Genomic DNA, 17189 nt, shown 5'->3' with positions numbered 1-17189 from the left:
CGTGTGCCTGACCCACCCCATGCCCTTTCCAATCACCTCCTCTGTGTGCCAGCGCTGGAGGGTGAGGAAGATTGGAATCACAGCTCCTGTGAAGAAGAGTCAAAGTGCCACGGACCGATCAAAGGACAAACCCATCTCTCTGGGAAGAAGCACAGCCTGAGAGCTCCTTAGAGGCCAGGATGGCTAGACTTTGTCTCACATACTCTGGATGTGTGGTCAGGAGGGACTAGTCCTGGAGAAGGGCACCGTGCTTGGTAACGTGGAGGGGTGGCGGAGACGAGGAAGGCCCCCCAGGAGATGGACTGACACTGTGGCTGCAACAATGGGCCAGACACCGGGGCGGGCCATTGTGAGGGTGGCGCAGGACGCGGCAGTGCGTCATTCTGTTGTGCATAGAGGCGCTGTGCGTCAGAGTAACCGATGGCTGCTAACAACAGCGATGATGAGCAGGGCACAACGTGATGGCACCATTTTCCTCATGGGAGCATGAGCTCATTTGTGGCAGAGTACCAAAAGGGCACAGACGGCTAATGAATGTGCTAGGCTGCTGCGGTTCAAGCCTACCCACGGGTGCATCAGAAGAAAGGTCTGGAGATCCTCTTCCCCCGGATGGAGCAGAATCCTACTCACACACCCAGCGTCGTCAGGATTGACTCAGCGGCAGCTGGCTTGGCTTTTCAAGTGAAGGCGCGACAAGAACAGCAAAGCTAGGCTTCTCGTCTACGGTGATGTCTCGTAGGACGGTGCCCATTTGCTCACTGCCATCGAGTCAAGGCTGACTCTTAGTGACCCCACAGGACAGGCTAGAACTGCCCCTGTGGGTTTCTGAGACCGCCATTCATTCCGGAAGTAGAAAAGTCCTGGTCTGCTTCCTCAGAGAGGCTGGTGGTTTCAAACTGCTGACCTTGCAGCTACCGCCCAACTCATAACCACTGCACCATGAATAAGGCCAGAGAGCACCCTAGCTGGGCAGGGATTTTTTGGTTTGGGACATGTTTCAGAACCTGGCTATTTCACCCTAAAGCCATGTCTGTCCTATAACAGTTCTCAGAGCCTGGATGATGGTTAGATCTCTCTAGGGCAGTGGTTCTCCACCTGTGGGGCGCAACCCCTTTGGGGGTTGAATGACCCTTTTACAAGGGCTGCCTGAATCATAACAGTAGCAAAATGACAGTGATGAAGTAGCAATGAAAAGAATTTTATGGTTGGGGAGTCACCACAACATGAGGGACTGTATTAAAGGATCGCGGCTTTAGGAAGGTTGAGAACCACTGCTCTAGAGCTCCATGTTCAGAAGTCATGCCTTCTGCTACAATTATAAGGTGACCAGATTTTAACATTGGTAAAGCGGGACACCATCGGGACACCATTGATAAAACTCATATCCTGGCGAAATAGCCACATGGCAGCTGAAAGCCAAATACCGTAGCTTGTCGCGCATTTATTCCAAAAATTGGGACTTTTTAAAACACCATGGAACATGGGAAAAATTGTTAAACATTGGGACTTTCCCGCCAAAAGTGGGATATCTGGTCACCTTAGCTATAAATGACTCCCAGTTACCACACGCCCCCTGGAAGCCAGGCCACGCTTCCTAAAGACTGTGGCGTCTTCGCAAGAGGGCCAGCAGGGAACAGGAATGCAGAGCGGCCAACTTCACCTTGGGATTTCAAGAACTCATGGGAGGGTGAGGGGGGGACGCAGAGGAGAGAAGCTCCAGTGAGCTTTGGTTAAGCATTAATCCCAAGTGCCCTTGAACGTCCCCTCTTGGTCAGATGTCACTGGCCGTGACCCCTGATTTATTGCGCTGGCCTGGTAGTACAATGAATACCCTCCAAGTGGCCTCAGCTGAGCTAAAGGGCGCATGGCAATTACACAGCTGAATAAGCTCCTTACTCAGCGAGGACGGACACGGGCCGTCTCTGAGAGGTTTCAGGTCAGGCCTGGCTGGCTCCCCTGCAAAACCAGCCCCACAAATGGTTCCAGGGGGCGTGCCCGTGGGGTCCCTGTCAGAGCACCAGACCAACATGATGGTAGCTGGCTTCTCCACAAGAAGGGGATGTGTGGCGGCCCTCCAGTTTTTACACACTGGTGATAACCCAAAAACCCAATCACCAAACACAAAGAGTCACTGCCATCGAATGGAATCGATGCTGACTCATAGCGCCCCTGTGGCACAGGGTAGAACTGACCCTGTGGGCTTCAGACACTGTAGGTGCCTCCTGATGAGTGGCTCGTGGTTTCGTAGTCCTGACCCCGTGGTCAGCAGCCCAGCGGGCAACCCACTATGCGTCCCGGCGAGGGGTCCGCATACCTGTGGTGGTACACTCGTAGTCAAAGCTGATCACGTCGTTGAGATTCTTCTCCTGGTATTCCGGAGGGCCCAGGCACAGGACGTCCGAGACGGTGGAATTTGTCATCTTCAGCCACAGGTACAGCCACTTGGCTTTGCAGTCACACTCAAATTTATTGCCCCTTAAATCTCTACCAAGACAAACAAAGCACAAGCAGGCTCATACACGCAAAGAAACAGACCCGAGTCAAACAGCTTGGTCGTCATATGGGTTTCCAGAACCGCTGATGCCCCGCGAGACACAGGGGCCTCATAATGTTTGTGGGAGAAATGGAATAAAAAGCCAATGAGATATAAAGCCCCCTTGCATTTAACATCCAAGGGGGAAAAATATTTAATTAAAAAAACTGTATCCAAGGCATCCAACTTTTTGTACTTGGTGACTGACTTGAACTCGTGGCCCTGGGTGCCTATGGTTTTAAGTGGATGCAAACAGAGAACTAGTTCTTTATGCCAACACATCACCATGCCCCCAACCCTCCTCAAAAGTGTCACCAGGTCATTCTGGAAAGTGAGCGGGGGTGACAGAAGGACACCCCAGCTCGGGTGCTTATAAAAAACACAATGTTACAGAGAGGCAGTGTCCATAGACAGAGTTGACACCTCACAATCTTGTTAAACTATGTCCAGCAAAGAGTGGCATCTTGAGCCTTCCCCAAGCCAGACTCATCTCCTCCTGGCCCACGGGTACCAGGCATATGACACGAATGACAAACATCATCAACAATACCAGCTAGATGCTGGCTTCCAACATGCACTGCTCTGCTATAGAATTTTAGCTGTAGTCGGGGCGGGGGTGGGGGACATTTATTGCCATAATTAACTAGGACACCATGCAGGAACTTCATTTCCATTACTTACAGTTCAATCAGAGAGTCTAGATCGCTGAAGACGTCCCTGGGGAGGGCTTTGATGTGGTTATTGGCCAAAGAACTAGAACAAGAGAGTGGCATTTTACTGTGTGATTATTTTCATGCCCCGTCCCTCGGGGCTTCCTGAAGTAAGACTAATGGTTTAAAACAGAGCCCCAAGCTTCTTGGACACCGCGTGGCTCAATGGTCAGCTTTGGCACGGAGATGAAGACGTCATCTGGTATCCTGAAGGCAGTAGCAGGCAAGGTGCTGGGTTCAAACGTGGCTTTTCTTTGTCTTTTTAACACAGCATTGATGAAGTTCTTTGTGTGCAGCGGCTCAACCCCATGGAAGAGACGCTACAGGCTCCATGGAAGATGAGCAGAAATGTCCCTGAAACCAAGTCTCCTTCTGAGACCCAAGCCCCCCACCCTTGCTCGTCCCCGAACAGGGGACATGTCCTCCCCTCAGGTGACCTCTGTTGGAGCTCTCTGCCTGTGGTGTCATCACGTTTGGAGGTCGAGCCTGCTGTGTTAGGTGGACGGAGCCACGTCAGCGCAGATGCTGGGAAGACGCATGTCATGTGAAGATGATGAAGAAACCGAGGAGCACACAGGCTGCAAAGGCTGAAGAAGAAGGGGCCATCCCCACCGCGACACACAGAGACCGCCTTCTCCTACAGCCAGGACCCCAACTCGGGCTGCCAGCCCCACGAACTTTGAGAAGAGGAATTTCTGTTCTCTGAAGTCTCCCACTGTGGCATTCCTGTTACAGAGCCCCAGTGATTACTCAATGGGGTTACTCCATGGGCTGCTAACCACAAGGTCAGCCGTTCAAAGCCACCAGCTGCCACCAGGGAGAAAGACGAGGCTTTCTTCTCCCGTAAAGAGTCGCCGTCTCGGAAATGCACAGCGGCAGTTCTACCCCATGATGGGGGCGCTGCGAGTCGGGATGGACTTGACAGTGAAGAGACTTAGACAGACTCTGAACTTGCTGTTCACCATCTGGCACACATCCCCCCCATGGCCACAAGGCTCACTCCATTCAGAGCTGACCTTGAGGCCACACCCTCCCGGAAGCCTTCCCTGCCTCCCTCTGCCAGTCTCCACTGCACTCCTGCCCTCTCACAGACTGTGCGTCTTAATTAGCTGTGTGTTTATTAGCAGGCCTGGGCTGCTGTTGGGTACAAGTTGGGCTGCTAACCACCAGGCCTGCGGCTCAAACCCAACAGCCCCTCGTGAGGGAGAAAGATGAGGCTGTCTGTCCCAGAAAGACGTACGGCCTCAGAAACCCTACCGGGGATCACGGTGAGTGGGAATGGACATGATGGCAGTGGGTCTGGGTGGTCCTTTGGCTTGTTTCCTGAAAGTAGCTGTGAGCCCTCTCTGCAGGCCAAGGTGGTGCACACGGGTAAGTGCTGAACGACTAACCTACAGCTTGGTGGTTTGAACCTACCCGGGGTACTTCAGAAGAAAGGGCTGGCCATCTGCCCCAAGGTCACTGCCAGGAAAGGCCCTGTGGAGCGCCATTCTACCAGACACATGCGGGATGGCCAGGGGTTGGAACCAACTCTCCAGTAACTCTGTGTGTGTGTGTGTGTGTGTGTGTGTGTGTGTGTGTGTGTACCTCTCTCTAAAAGCAAAGGAGCCCTGGTGGCACTGTGAGTTAGGCATTTAATTGCTAACCAAAAGGTCAGTGGTTCAAAGCTCACCCGATGCTTTGAGGGAGGAAAATGAGGCTGCCCGCACCCACAGAGATTTACAATCGCCGGGACGCTGTATAGGAACACATTGAGTAGGAACAGCCTAGGTGGCAGTGGGTTTGTGTCCAGGGGGGTTACATGTAAGCAACATGCAGGCTTGGTCTATTTGCCCCCTGCTGTGTCCTCATGGCGGGCACAGGGAAAGGACACGGTGCATCTCTGTGGAAAGATCAAAGGTTCATCGCCAGAACGATTCAAGAAGAGGTCGTTAGCCTTGCCCCTGGGCTTCTCCAATGGTCACCTAAGTGAGTCCTCCCCAAGACGCTCGGACACCCCATTCCTTCCCATCAAGACTGCTGCTGTAACTCACAAGGATAACTTCACCAGATCTGAATTACCATGGAGACTGCTTTCCTGCGATCACTTTCACTTCCCCGTTATGCCGGCGGTCCAGAAACGGCGCTGCAGTGTTGCTTAGTGCTACGTAGCTTTCTCAGAAACCGCAGAGAAGCGAGCACCACCAGCGCATCTCCCCCTGACGGATGATTCAGGAGGTTGCGGGGCACTGTGACCATCCCACGGCAGGTGAGTGGCACTCGGGCCGGGCGGTCGATGCAGAAAGATGCCGGATGTGGAAAGGAAGACCAGCCAGTCTGTGATTTCCCTCAGGCCCCATGCCCAAGTGTGAGTCAGCCAGGAAACGGATACCAGCTCTTTTCTGTTTTGCCCATAGGAGAACAAGCAAACCAGTCCATGACAGGCAGGCGGGCAGTTTGGCACTACGCTCTTTTAAATGCACATGACATTGTCTGTTGGGACATCATAATGACCTAGCCCAGAAATGTGCATTGAAGGAATGGAGACCCACCTCCCCTTTAGAGCTGGGGGGCTGTGCACAGCTGAAGGCTGGGAGCCCACTGTGACTCCAAACATCCTTGCTTCCGGGATGCTGTGCTGCGGGGTGCCAGTGTTAGGCGCCTGCCCCCTGGGGACCTTGAGCACAGCACAACAAACACTGCCTCGTTCGTCCTGCACCAGTCGGGCAATCCGTTTGGTTTCTAAGACCTTTACATTTTTCCTGAAGGGGAAATATAAAATAAAATCACCCTCCTATTTCTCCCAATGAACAGTTTGGTGAATGTGAACCACTGACTCTGCAGTCCATAGCTCAATGCACAGCCCACTACCCCACCAGGGCTCCTGTTAGTCTCTATTGGCCTTGGGAGACTGAACTTGACACTAGAATCAGCTGGCACCTCCTCTGAAAGCTGCCCTTTGGAATCAAATGCAAGGTTTTGATTTCTAGTTCATGATTACATCTTTAAGAAAGTAAGGTACCACCACAAACATTTTAGGTACTTTTTTTAACCTCAGCATCTCAGCAAATTTAGATTTGTTGAGCTGAAGGGGTAAGAGGATGCAAGGCGATGAAGGTCAGAAGTCAAGAGTTCAGCAACCCTTCCAAGGGCTGGCTTCCGGCTTCAGAATGCTGTGCTACATAGCTGGATGGCCCGCCCCATCCACACGCAGCGTGAACATCAAGAACAACATCGACGACGCCTCCTCCCTTTCATTTTCTCACCAGCCGCATGGCGCTCATTTCATTTCTAAAAGAGCCTGACAGCTCCCCGTCCCTTGGGCTCCAGCGGGCTGCTGGAAAGCAAATGCCCTAGATTTTAGTTACTGATTGGCACTGCTCCTTCATGGCTTGGAAACCAGACCTGCGCTTCCTTGCCCAGGAAAGTGAGGCTGGAGGTGCTGGTAAAATGTATGAGATACAATCAGATCATGAATCTTAAAGAAGCAAATCCTACATGGTGACGGCCTTCAGCACACAGGGGCGAGCATCGGAGAGCTAAGACCTCTCTGCCCTTGATGTGGTTGGCAGCTGTCAGAACTAGGCAGTACCTGCTCTGGGAGGCAAGGGGCAGGGCGAGGGGAGGGCATCCCCAAGACTGACTGCAGGTCAGACCAATGGGATCCATAGGGTTTGGCTGGCTGGTTTCTGGAAGGTAAACTCCCAGGCCTTTCTTCCTCGTCTAAGTCTGGAAGCTGCACTGAAACCTGCCCAGCATTACAGCAACACACACAAGCCTCCACTGATGGGCGAGGCGCACCGGCTGGGAATCATACTGGGTTGGGTCTCCCACGTGGAAGGGGAGACTTCTACTATGAGACCCCCAGTGCCCTCCTCCTTTTCCTTAGCCGGAAACACCAAGCCCCTGCCGCCAGCTCGCGGCAACCGTTCAGGACAGAACAGACGGCTTCGCGGGATTTCCACAGCTGGCTCTCTAGAAGCAGAGCGGGTCATCCTCCCGCGCGGAGCGGTTGGTGGGTTTGAACCTCTGACCTTTGTTAGCGAGCAGCCCTCTTTAACCCACTGTGCCCCCAGGGCTCCCCTCTCTTTCCTCAGATATTTAACATTTAAATAAGGTTCATGTGGCCGTGGGGTGATCCGCTCCTTCTTGGAACTGCATGAGGGGTACCCTCAAAAAACTGTGCTCATTTGGGGTTTTTTATGTGAGGGGCAGGCCGAGCGCATTTGGAGTTCACGCCACCAGATCAGACTGCTCATTTAGCTTTCTATTTAGAGGTGTGGAAAAGATGGCGTCACGGTGTGTGACCAAAAAGGCCTGATTTGTGGCAGACGGGGGACTGGCTTTGCCACCACAGTGCCCTTGCTCACACAGCCATCTCAGTGAGTCAGTTTTTGGCAAAAAGCAGTATGCCTCTCTTGCCCCACACACCTTACTCACCTGGCCATGCTCCATGCAACTCCCCACCCCCCCAAGAAGGGAAGAAGGACATCATACTGATGACATATAAGACATGAAGAAAAAAAATGAGGGAAGTGTTGTCAGCTATCCAAATAGATGAGTTTGAAAAATGTTTCCAAGGACTGAACTGCAGACTTGACAAATACATTAAGTGTAATGGAGAGTTCTTTGAAGGTGATAAAGTTGTTTTATTAAAAAAATTAAAATACATAGCTTGAGGAAAAAATAATTCCATTGGTGTTTTTTTTGGGGGGGTGGGGTACCCCCTCATATACTCAATTCAGGGCCCTCGATACAGGCTCATGACAACCCTCTAGGACAGGGAAGCACTGCCCCTGTGGGTTTCTGAGGCTGTATCTGGATCGAGGAGTAGAAAGCCCTGTCTGTCTCCCCAGGAGTGGCTCTTAGTTTCGAACTGCAGATCTTAAGAATTGCTGCCCCACTGCCTCAGCTTCCGATGCTCCAACTGTATTACAAAGCAGGGGCTCTTGTTCACCGGAAATCAAAACTTGCTGCCACTGAGTTAATACTGACTCAGGGCAACCATGTCAGATGGAGTAGAACTGCCCCTTTGGGTTTCCAAGGCCAAGAAATTTTACAGGAGTAGAAAGCCTTTCTCCTGTGGAGAGGTTGGTGGGTTTGAACCACCGACCTGCGGGTTAGCAGCCCAACATGTCATCCAGGATACCAGCAGGGCTCCTTTCCTGCTTGTGAGCCATCCAGAATAGAGCCGGACGCCCGAGCCACTATCAGGATGGGGAATGCAGGACTGTCTCCTTGAAGGGCCACACCCAGAAGGTACGGCCACCTCAGCCAACATCCACAAAGCTTTTTAAGTGTGCCCTTTCTCCTTTTTACTGCAAGGCCATCAACGATGGAGGTGAGGCATGGTATCTTATTTCCCCACAAATATCCGCCAGGCAAATGGGACCCAGTTCCCGACTAGCACATGACCCCTGTTTTGACATTGTCCCCAACACAGGCGCCCTTTCACAGTTTCCCGAATGTGCTCTGTGCACCTACGCACTTCATTCTGATAAAGCCAATTCAAATCCACATGTCTCTCTCGCTTTCCTTCCAGAACGCTATTACAGAGTCTAGAGGGCTTAGCTTAAGCCTCGGCTTAATGCAAGGGCCGAGAGAATGTTCTTTGTATTCAAATTAGAGGGGCTGTGAAAATGTCTCTATTCCATTTGGCCTTCAGTTGTCACGTTTACATGACGGCCACCCCTGAGTCCATCACACCTCAGGTCCCAGATCCATGAAATGGGGCTCACCGATGACTGAGAAGGAAAGCCCTGAGCACCCAGCTGGCACACAGTAGGGCATCATAAAGGGCATGTTCTTTTCTGCCACAATCGACACGTAATAAAAGGAAGAGTTGGCCTCCAGTCGAGGAAGATGCGCTGTGACCCCAAGAGCTTGGTTTCCTTTCTCTCCTGTCTACCCCCCCACCCCGCTGCCCTCATGTTTGAAATGAACTTGTATGTCACGAAAGACCCCAAGTCCACCCCAGTTTTAATTTCCTCCTTTTTAAGCCACTCAGACCAATCTTTAGATCAGAGGTGAGGAGCCTGGAGGGTTATTTTATTTTATTTTTTTTTCCCCCTGCAAAATCCTCCATTTGGGGCCTCACCCACCCATCCACCATCTCTCTCCTCACCCTGTTCCCATCCCCGTCTCTGGCCTCCTCGTAGTCGCCTAAGTCTTGTCTGTGGGTGTAGGAACTGCACGTCTTCCTCTTTGCTTCTCCTTCTAACGAGGGTGATATGAAGTGTGGATCTGTTTGTAAATTGGCTAAGCTAACGTTTGCTAGTTTTGTCCATGCCTTGTGGTGTTTAAGAGAGTTACCCTCGTTGGCTATGGATGTGTCAGATTCCGTCGTGTGACTATACCAGAGCTTGTGCTTTCCGTAGGAGGGTTTGTAATAGCTGACGTTATTCCCCCCCCCCCCCCCGACATGCGTAGGTGGCCGGGTCTCTTCGGAGGCACTCAGAGTGGAGCTCCCGCCCAAAGGCCAACAGCTGAGTCTGTGAGCCAACTGCACTACCCTGGGCCTCCATCAGCTGATACAGGCCGCTCAAGGGCCACAGGGCCCAGCGCAGGGAGGGACGCCAAGAGGCTCCACATTTACACTGAAGAAAGGAAAGGAAGAAAGAAAGAAAGAAAGAAAGAAGGAAGAAAGGAAGGAAGGAAGGAAGGAGGAAGGAAGGAAGGAAGGAGGAAGGAAGGAAGGAAGAAGGAAGGAAGAAGGAAAGAAGGAAGAAGGAAGGAAGAAGGAAGGAAGGAAGGAAGGAAGAAGGAGGGAGGGAGGAAGGAAGGAAGGAAGGAGGAAGGAAGGAAGGAAGGAAGAAGGAAGGAAGAAGGAAGGAAGGAAGGAAGGAGGAAGGAAGGAAGGAAGGAAGGAAGAAGGAAGGAAGGAAGGAAGGAAGGAGGAAGGAGGGAGGGAGGAAGGAAGGAAGGAAGGAAGGAGGAAGGAAGGAAGGAGGAAGGAAGGAAGGAAGGAAGGAGGAAGGAGGGAGGGAGGGAGGGAAGAAGGAAGGAAGGAAGGAAGGAAGGAAGGAAGGAAGGAGGAAGGAAGGAAGGAAGGAAGGAAGGAAGGAAGGAAGGAAGGAAGGAAGGAAAGAAACCCCCTCCTCCTCGGGCACCTGGAAATTGGTTTCCTTCTGAGAACGCTATGGATGACAGTGACAGGTGAGGAAGAGAGGGCGCCAGTGGCGAGGCGTGGAAGCCCCCGCACCCCCGCCCTTTTCCACAGGACTTACAGGTGCGTCAGGTCGCGCAGGCCACGGAAGGCGTTTCTTGAAATGGTTTCGATTTTGTTCCCTTCGATGAACCTGAGGAGACAAGCCGTGTCACGGAACTGCCCTGCCTCTGCCGAATGCTAACTGAAAGCATGCTGCTGGGCTGCTTCCCGAATAACCTCCGAAAGCGCTCAGAACGGGAGAAAGTCCTCCCCAGAGACCAGGTCTCAGACCCCCCCGTGAGGGAGCAGGCTGAGTGTGCGAGAGGGCCCGCATGTGGCTGTCCGCTCTGTCCTCCTTCCAGAACCAGTGTGAAAAGAAAGAGAAAGACGTTCTCAAATGGACTGTGGCGGTGGCCACCCAGCTCCTTTCCACATGTTTAAACTGTTGAATTCTGTGCTATGTGAACCACAGGTCAATAAACCTGCTAAAATGAAAACCAACCAACAAAACAAAATGCACGGACATTGAGCCATTCTGATGCAAAGGGACTGGGCAGGACAGAGAAAAACTGTGCCTTAGGGTTTCCAAGACTGTAGGTCTTCATGGGAGCAGCCACCTTCCTCTTGCTCCCTCAGAGAGCAGCTGGTGTGTTTGAACCGCCGACCTTGTGGCTTGCAGCCCAGTAATTCACTGACTGCACCACGGGGGGCCCTAGTACTGGCCTGGAAGTCTTCAAAGTCTGAGTTGGCAGTAAGAGTAAAAACATCTTGTGGGGGTGGGGGTGGGGGGGTTGTATGTGTAAAATGCAAGCCTGGTCCAAAAAGCAAGACACTCTTGTTTCTGCAACACGGGCAGGCTTCCAGCGTTCCCTGCTCAACCCCTCTCACATTTCACAATGGCTGGCTATTAGCACTCGGGCTAACATCACTGTCCCTTGAGGAGAGCCCCCTGGTTGACATCCATCTCCATAGCGGAGCCTTCTGGCCGTGGGGGGACAGGGGTCGTGCTGTGGAGCGTAGCTTCACAAACCAAGTTGAGTCCATTGTGTTCCTCCGCCCAGCCTGGCCTCTGAGCCTCGGCTGACGAAGCACATGTGCATTGGGGATGGGCCAAACTTCCTTCTCGGTGCAGAAATGTCTGGGGACTTAGCTTTGTGCGAAATGCACGCAGTGATCACGCACCAGGGCCAAACGGCAGGGCCACGGGACCCAGGGCTTTAGTTGCCGGCATCACAGTAAGCTCAGCACTGCAAAAGAGCCTTGCATGAAGGCGAGGCCAAGAGAGGGGCTTTGGCATCACCAGTGGGTGGCGGAACAGCTCTCAAGTCTTGCCCTGGGGGTTTCTGGCGCTTGTGGAAAACCTGGGCAATCAGCACACACAACAATTCAACAGGTTCTCCCATTCAGCCCCATTGACAACCTTCAAGTTGGGCAACCATTCCCACGCCCCTTTTACGAACAGTCGCTTCACCATTAACATAAACTCACTGCCCCTCACGGGAGTTGCGATGATCAGTTTGCTCTCGTTAGAGATAATTCTTTAAAAGAGCCCCAATACTTGTGACGGTTAGATTTTATGTCCACCTGATGGTACCTGCGTGGAGGTAGGGATGGGATCCAACCTGTCAATCAGGTGGTAGCTTGGTGATTCTTCCTTGGGGGTGTGGCCTTTTGTATAAGAGAGATCCAGCAGAGATTATCTCTCTTTTTCCCCAGTCACCTTCCTGCATCCTGGGGTCGCTATGAGATAGAAGTGACTGGGGTAAAAAAATTCTAACCACATGCTGTCTCGTGGTTAGAATTCAGACATCTATCTATTGACTCAGAGACGAACAGAAAAGGCTTTACACACCTCTGGGGACACTAAGTAAGGAGATGCGGTCTGATAGCAGGAGGCATCTTTTGACAAAGAGAAGGGGGAAGAACTGGAGGTGCGGAAAGAGGTGACCGTGACAAAGGCAAGAAGCAGAGCTACAGTAGAACTAGTTTGCTTTTGTTTTGTTCTGAGGGGTGGAGGAAAATGACACATCAGAAAAAAGGGAAAATTGGGATTTGGGGTTTTTGTTTGTTTGGTTGGCGTTGTTTTCAGGAGAAAAAAATCAGGTTCTCCTTAGCAGTTCATACACAATGCTGCCCCAGGATAAAAAACCGCTCTGCCCTTGAATCAATTCTGACTTAGAGGCCCCATAGGACAGGGGGGAACTGCCCCTGTGGCTTCCTGAGACTGTAACTCTTCACCAGAGTAGAAAGCCTCAGCTTTCACCCCAGGAGAGGCTGGCGGGTTTGAACTGCTGACTTTATGATGAAAAGCCCAATGCAGAACCCCTACGCCATCAGGACTGCTGCCCTGGGATATAGAGAAGCTGAATTAAAAACACAGTGTCGTGCCCTCAACTCGGGAGGTTTCCAATAAAAATGAGCACCCCTCCGAACCCTCTGGCTCCATTTCTGGCTGATCAGCAAAGCCGTGCCTAGTTAGGAAAGGTAAAAATATCCAACTCAATTTCCAATTGTGCTTACTACACGACAAATTAAATGTCAGCCGAGAATGAATGAGTCTATTTCCTTCTTTGTTCCCTCCACCCCGCACCCTCCGGCATGTTTAGAAGCAAGCTCACTTGGAAAAGGTCAGTGCTGATAAGGGAGGGGCCAGTTCCCCCATCCTCGCCACCCTTAAGCTGGCAGAGAGAAAAGTTCTAGAATAGACTACAGCCTCGCCGGCCCGCAGAGACACCAAAGGCTCCGCAGGCAGACGAAGCGCGAAACTTACAGGTACTCGAGGTGGAAAAGTCCAGCAAAAGCATCGTCCCGGATGACTGTGAAGGAGTTAGAATTCAACAATCTGCAAAGAAAGAAAGAATGAATTCAGAGCTCAGGGCCGAGATGCGCAGGGCGGGCCACCTGGGGGCGTCACTTAGGTTTGGTTTTGTTCTGTTTCTTGGCTCTTTTCTGACATGTGGGCAAATCTGGGCTCTTCGCTAACCCAAGAATGGCCAGAAAGTTGCCCAACATTATCTGCAGGTCGTGGATGGATATGATGAGCGGATTCCTTTGGACCAAAATTTTAGGTCACTCCCATGAGTCCACCCTGCCCCTCCCTCTGCCCTCCCCATACGGCATGCCCACTGCCATTTTAAAACATGTTCATGCTCGGTCCAACTAAATGCTGGAGGATGCACATGGGATCTTTGGGATTAGGGATCTATAAAGATCTAAATCATCTGATTTTTTTAAAAATCATTTTATTAGGGGTTCATACAACTCATCACAATCCATAAATATATCAACTGTGTAAAACACATTTGTACATTAATTGCCCCCATCATTCTCAAAACATTTGCTCTCCACTTAAGCCCCTGGCATCAGCTCCTCATTTTCCCCCTCCCTCCCCACTCTCCCTCCCTCAGGAACCCTTGATAATTTATAAATTATTTTGTCATATCTTGCTCTGTCTCATGTCTCCCTTCACCCACTTTTCTGTTGTCTGTCCCCCAAGGAGGAGGTTATATGTAGATCCTTGTAATAGGTTTCCCCTTTCCACATCACTCTCCATCCACTCTCCCAGTATCACCCACTCTCACCACTGCTCCTGAAGGGATCATCTGTCCTGGATGTCCTGTGTTTCCAGTTCCTATCTGTACCAGTGTACATCCACTGGTCTAGCCAGATGTTTTGCAGAGAACTTAGAGCCCAGAGAGGTTAAGTAACTTGACTAATCTCAGAGAGCAACAACAAACAATAAAACCTTTCTGCTCTGTTACACATTGTCCTAAGGAGAGGGATAAAGTTCATAAAACCTTCAGAATACTCATAAAACCAGGTGTTTTTCTGCATGAGGGTGTATTGTGCCCTCATAAACCTATTTAGTATAAGAATAGCTACCATCGCAGTTGCACGACTAGGACTCTGCTTCAACAAAACTCCGAGAGCCAAAGGGAGCCCTGGGGAGTGGGTTTCTCATCGGGTGACTGACCACAGGGTCAGCAGTCTGAAACCACCAGCCACCCTGCAGGAGGAAATAAGGCTTTCTACTCCCATAGAGAGTTACCATCCCTACTTCCCACAGGGGCAGTTCTACCCTTCCCTACAGGGTCACTATGAGTCAGAATCGACTCAATGGCAGGGAGTTTGGCTTTGGTTTAGGGCAATGGCTAAGCAATGTCATGTTTAAACATGTTAAACAGACACACAAAAACAGGCAGCTACCATTTCAAGGAGCAAAATATCAACAGTGTGCTTTATTTAAGAGTACAGAACTACATTCTGTTTCTTCTTATTTTTTATAAAGCAGATCTACAGTCTTTTTCTTCATGTTTTTTATAAAGCACTGCTTATTTGCATCTCGATACCCATTAAGAAACAAGTACAGATAAATAGAAAATAAATACATTATGTACTCAGGACTCTGCCTGTCAGTGATTCGCTCTTCAGAACTGCTTTTTGGCCTGGCTGGAAGAGTCAGGCAGTCAGTGCTGGTGTGCAAGGAGGCACCCTGATGGTGTCATGGGTAGGCATTGATTAGGCTGGTAAACTGCAAGGTCAGCAGTTCAAAACCACCAGCCACACAGCGGGAGCAGAGTGACAGCTGGAAATCCACAGGGGCAGTTCCACCTTGTCCAGGAGGGTCACCGTGAGATGGAATCGACTTGGTGGCACTGTGGGCTGGTATTGGGGCTCTGGGTTAGAATCATGGCTCTGTGATTTGGTTCAAGTTACTGAACCATCTCTTGAGCCTCAGTTTCCCTCATCTGTCAAGTGGGGGAGATACAATAGCCTCCCCTTTCCTGTGACTCAATGCCATTGAGTCAATTCTCAATGTACTCTCAATTCACAGAGTACAGTGGTCCCTTCAGGTTTCCGAGGCTGTAACTCTTTGCAGGAGTGGAAATGTCTCAGCTGAGGATAGATCCCAGCAGCTGATGGATCTGAACTGCTGACCTTGTGGTAAGCAGCCCAACACGTAACCCACTTGGCCGCCCGTCCTGTTGGGGTGATAGAAGGACACAGAAGGGGTATGCTGCCGGATAGTTAGTTCTCAATGAACTGGGATCACTCCTATGCTCAAAACACCACTCCGACCTCATGATGCAACTGCCCTAGGCCTGGTCGAGCCTGGCGCACTTGACTCCTGCTCTTGGACCTCTGCTACTGTCACAGCAGAGGATCCTCTGGCTCGGAGTTGCCTCGTCACGTGTGGAATGAAGCTCCCCAGTCACCACCTATGTGCTTCACATGGGGCGCTGCCCAGTCAGCACTCAGGCCTGAGGTCAAAAGCAGAGGCTACGTCCCAGTAACCTCCACCCTAGAGCAACCAGGAAAACCCACCCAAGTCAACCCAGAAAAGCTCTGAGAATAAACCATTGACTTATTTATTTGTTTGTTTGTTTGTGATGCTGGGTTTCCACCGCTCTGATCAAGATCACAACCGAAGATCCTGGACAGAGTAGGAGAAACTAAATGTCAGACACAATTCAAAATCACAGAAAGTCACAAATCTCAAAACCACAGCCCTCCTGCTCTGATGGAGACTGACGGAACCCCGAAACCATGACCCTCAGCGCCCTTCCACCTGGCATCTGAGCCCACTCCCAGCCCAATGGAAGTCCTTGAAGATGAATAACGACAACAGCGAGGAATGGAATCGTAATTCCTGGAACAGCCAACCAAAGGAGACCCAAAAACAGAGCAGAGAAGAAGGCAAGCAACGTGGGGGATGGGCGGACAAAAATGGAGTGCTCAGGCGGGAAGTGGGGAGAGGACACAGTTACACTAAGGGATTGCCACCAATGTCACAAAACAAGGCAAGGCTAAATGATTGGACTCGAGGCTAATTTGCTCTGTAACCTTTCACCCAAACCACAATGAATGTGGGGGGGCCCTCCAGTTGAAGTTCCTGTCATCATTCAGTGCCATCCTCTCCCCAGTTGCCAGATAAAGCCCCAGCACCTACAGTAAAGTCCCCAAGGAAGTGCTGCCTGCACCACCCCCCCCAAAGAAGGGAAACTGAGGAAGGAGCCTGGGCACTTAGCTTGTTGGGGACACACTAAGGACCCTTTACCGTTTACTCCTGGGGCCCCACAGACACAGAGCTGCCTGCCCCACCCCCCTTGACCACCTGTCAGAAACCCCGTATTCTGAAGAGGTCCTTCCATATACTCACAGCAGCTGCAGAGACGGCAGGTGGGAAAACATCCGGTCCTTGATTTCCGAAAAGGTTCCATTCACCAGGCTCCTGGGGACAAAGGGAGTCACAGAGGGGCCTTGGTTTCTTTTAGAAAGTGCTGGGGGGGTGGGCAGAGCACCCGGGAGTGCAAGGGTTAGGGGTTCACATCCTAACTGAAAGATTAGGGGTTCGAGTTTACTCAGAGGTAGCGCAGAAGAAATGTGTGGTGCTCTCTTAAAAAAAAAAAAAAAAGAACAACTCATTCCCATCGAGTCAATCCCAATTCATAGTGACCCTAAAGGACAGGGTAGAATGCCGCTGTGAGTTTCTGAACAGAATGCCTCATCTTTCTCCCAAGGAGCACCCGGTGAGTTTGAACTGCTGACCTTGCGGTTAGCAGCCCAACTCCTCACCCACTCCGCCACCACGTCTCCTGGGGCTCCGCTTCCCCACAATCAGTCATTGAAACCCCTACGGAGCCCTGTTCTACTCTGAAAATGTCACAATCGACTCCATGACACCTGGCCTGGTTTCCTCTCAGCCATCTGGCCTAACAAGATCTTGAGAGCTGCCCGGAGTCTTCTCAGAGGGGGCAGAGTCCAGCCCTTTCCAAGTCGCTAGATCCATATGAAAATGAGTCTGCAGGATAGAAACCTC

The 17189-nt window shown here is 51.3% G+C and overlaps 1 protein-coding gene across 1 annotated transcript in view; it reads right to left on the bottom strand.

Annotated features, from left to right (window-relative positions):
• Positions 1–17189, bottom strand: part of LGI2 (leucine rich repeat LGI family member 2) — a 33201-nt gene that overhangs the window by 13494 nt on the left and 2518 nt on the right. The window contains exons 2-6 of the mRNA XM_075545012.1: positions 16530–16601; positions 13140–13211; positions 10449–10520; positions 3215–3286; positions 2315–2484 (exon numbers count right to left, since the gene is read on the bottom strand). Of these exons, the coding sequence (XP_075401127.1) occupies positions 2315–2484; positions 3215–3286; positions 10449–10520; positions 13140–13211; positions 16530–16601 (458 nt within the window). The remainder of the gene's footprint in view (positions 1–2314; positions 2485–3214; positions 3287–10448; positions 10521–13139; positions 13212–16529; positions 16602–17189) is intronic.

This window comes from Tenrec ecaudatus, chromosome 3 (assembly GCF_050624435.1).
Source record: "Tenrec ecaudatus isolate mTenEca1 chromosome 3, mTenEca1.hap1, whole genome shotgun sequence".
Lineage (NCBI taxonomy): Eukaryota > Metazoa > Chordata > Mammalia > Afrosoricida > Tenrecidae > Tenrec > Tenrec ecaudatus.
Note: the sequence above shows the minus strand (reverse complement) of the source record. Positions and strands in the feature narration are given on the sequence as shown.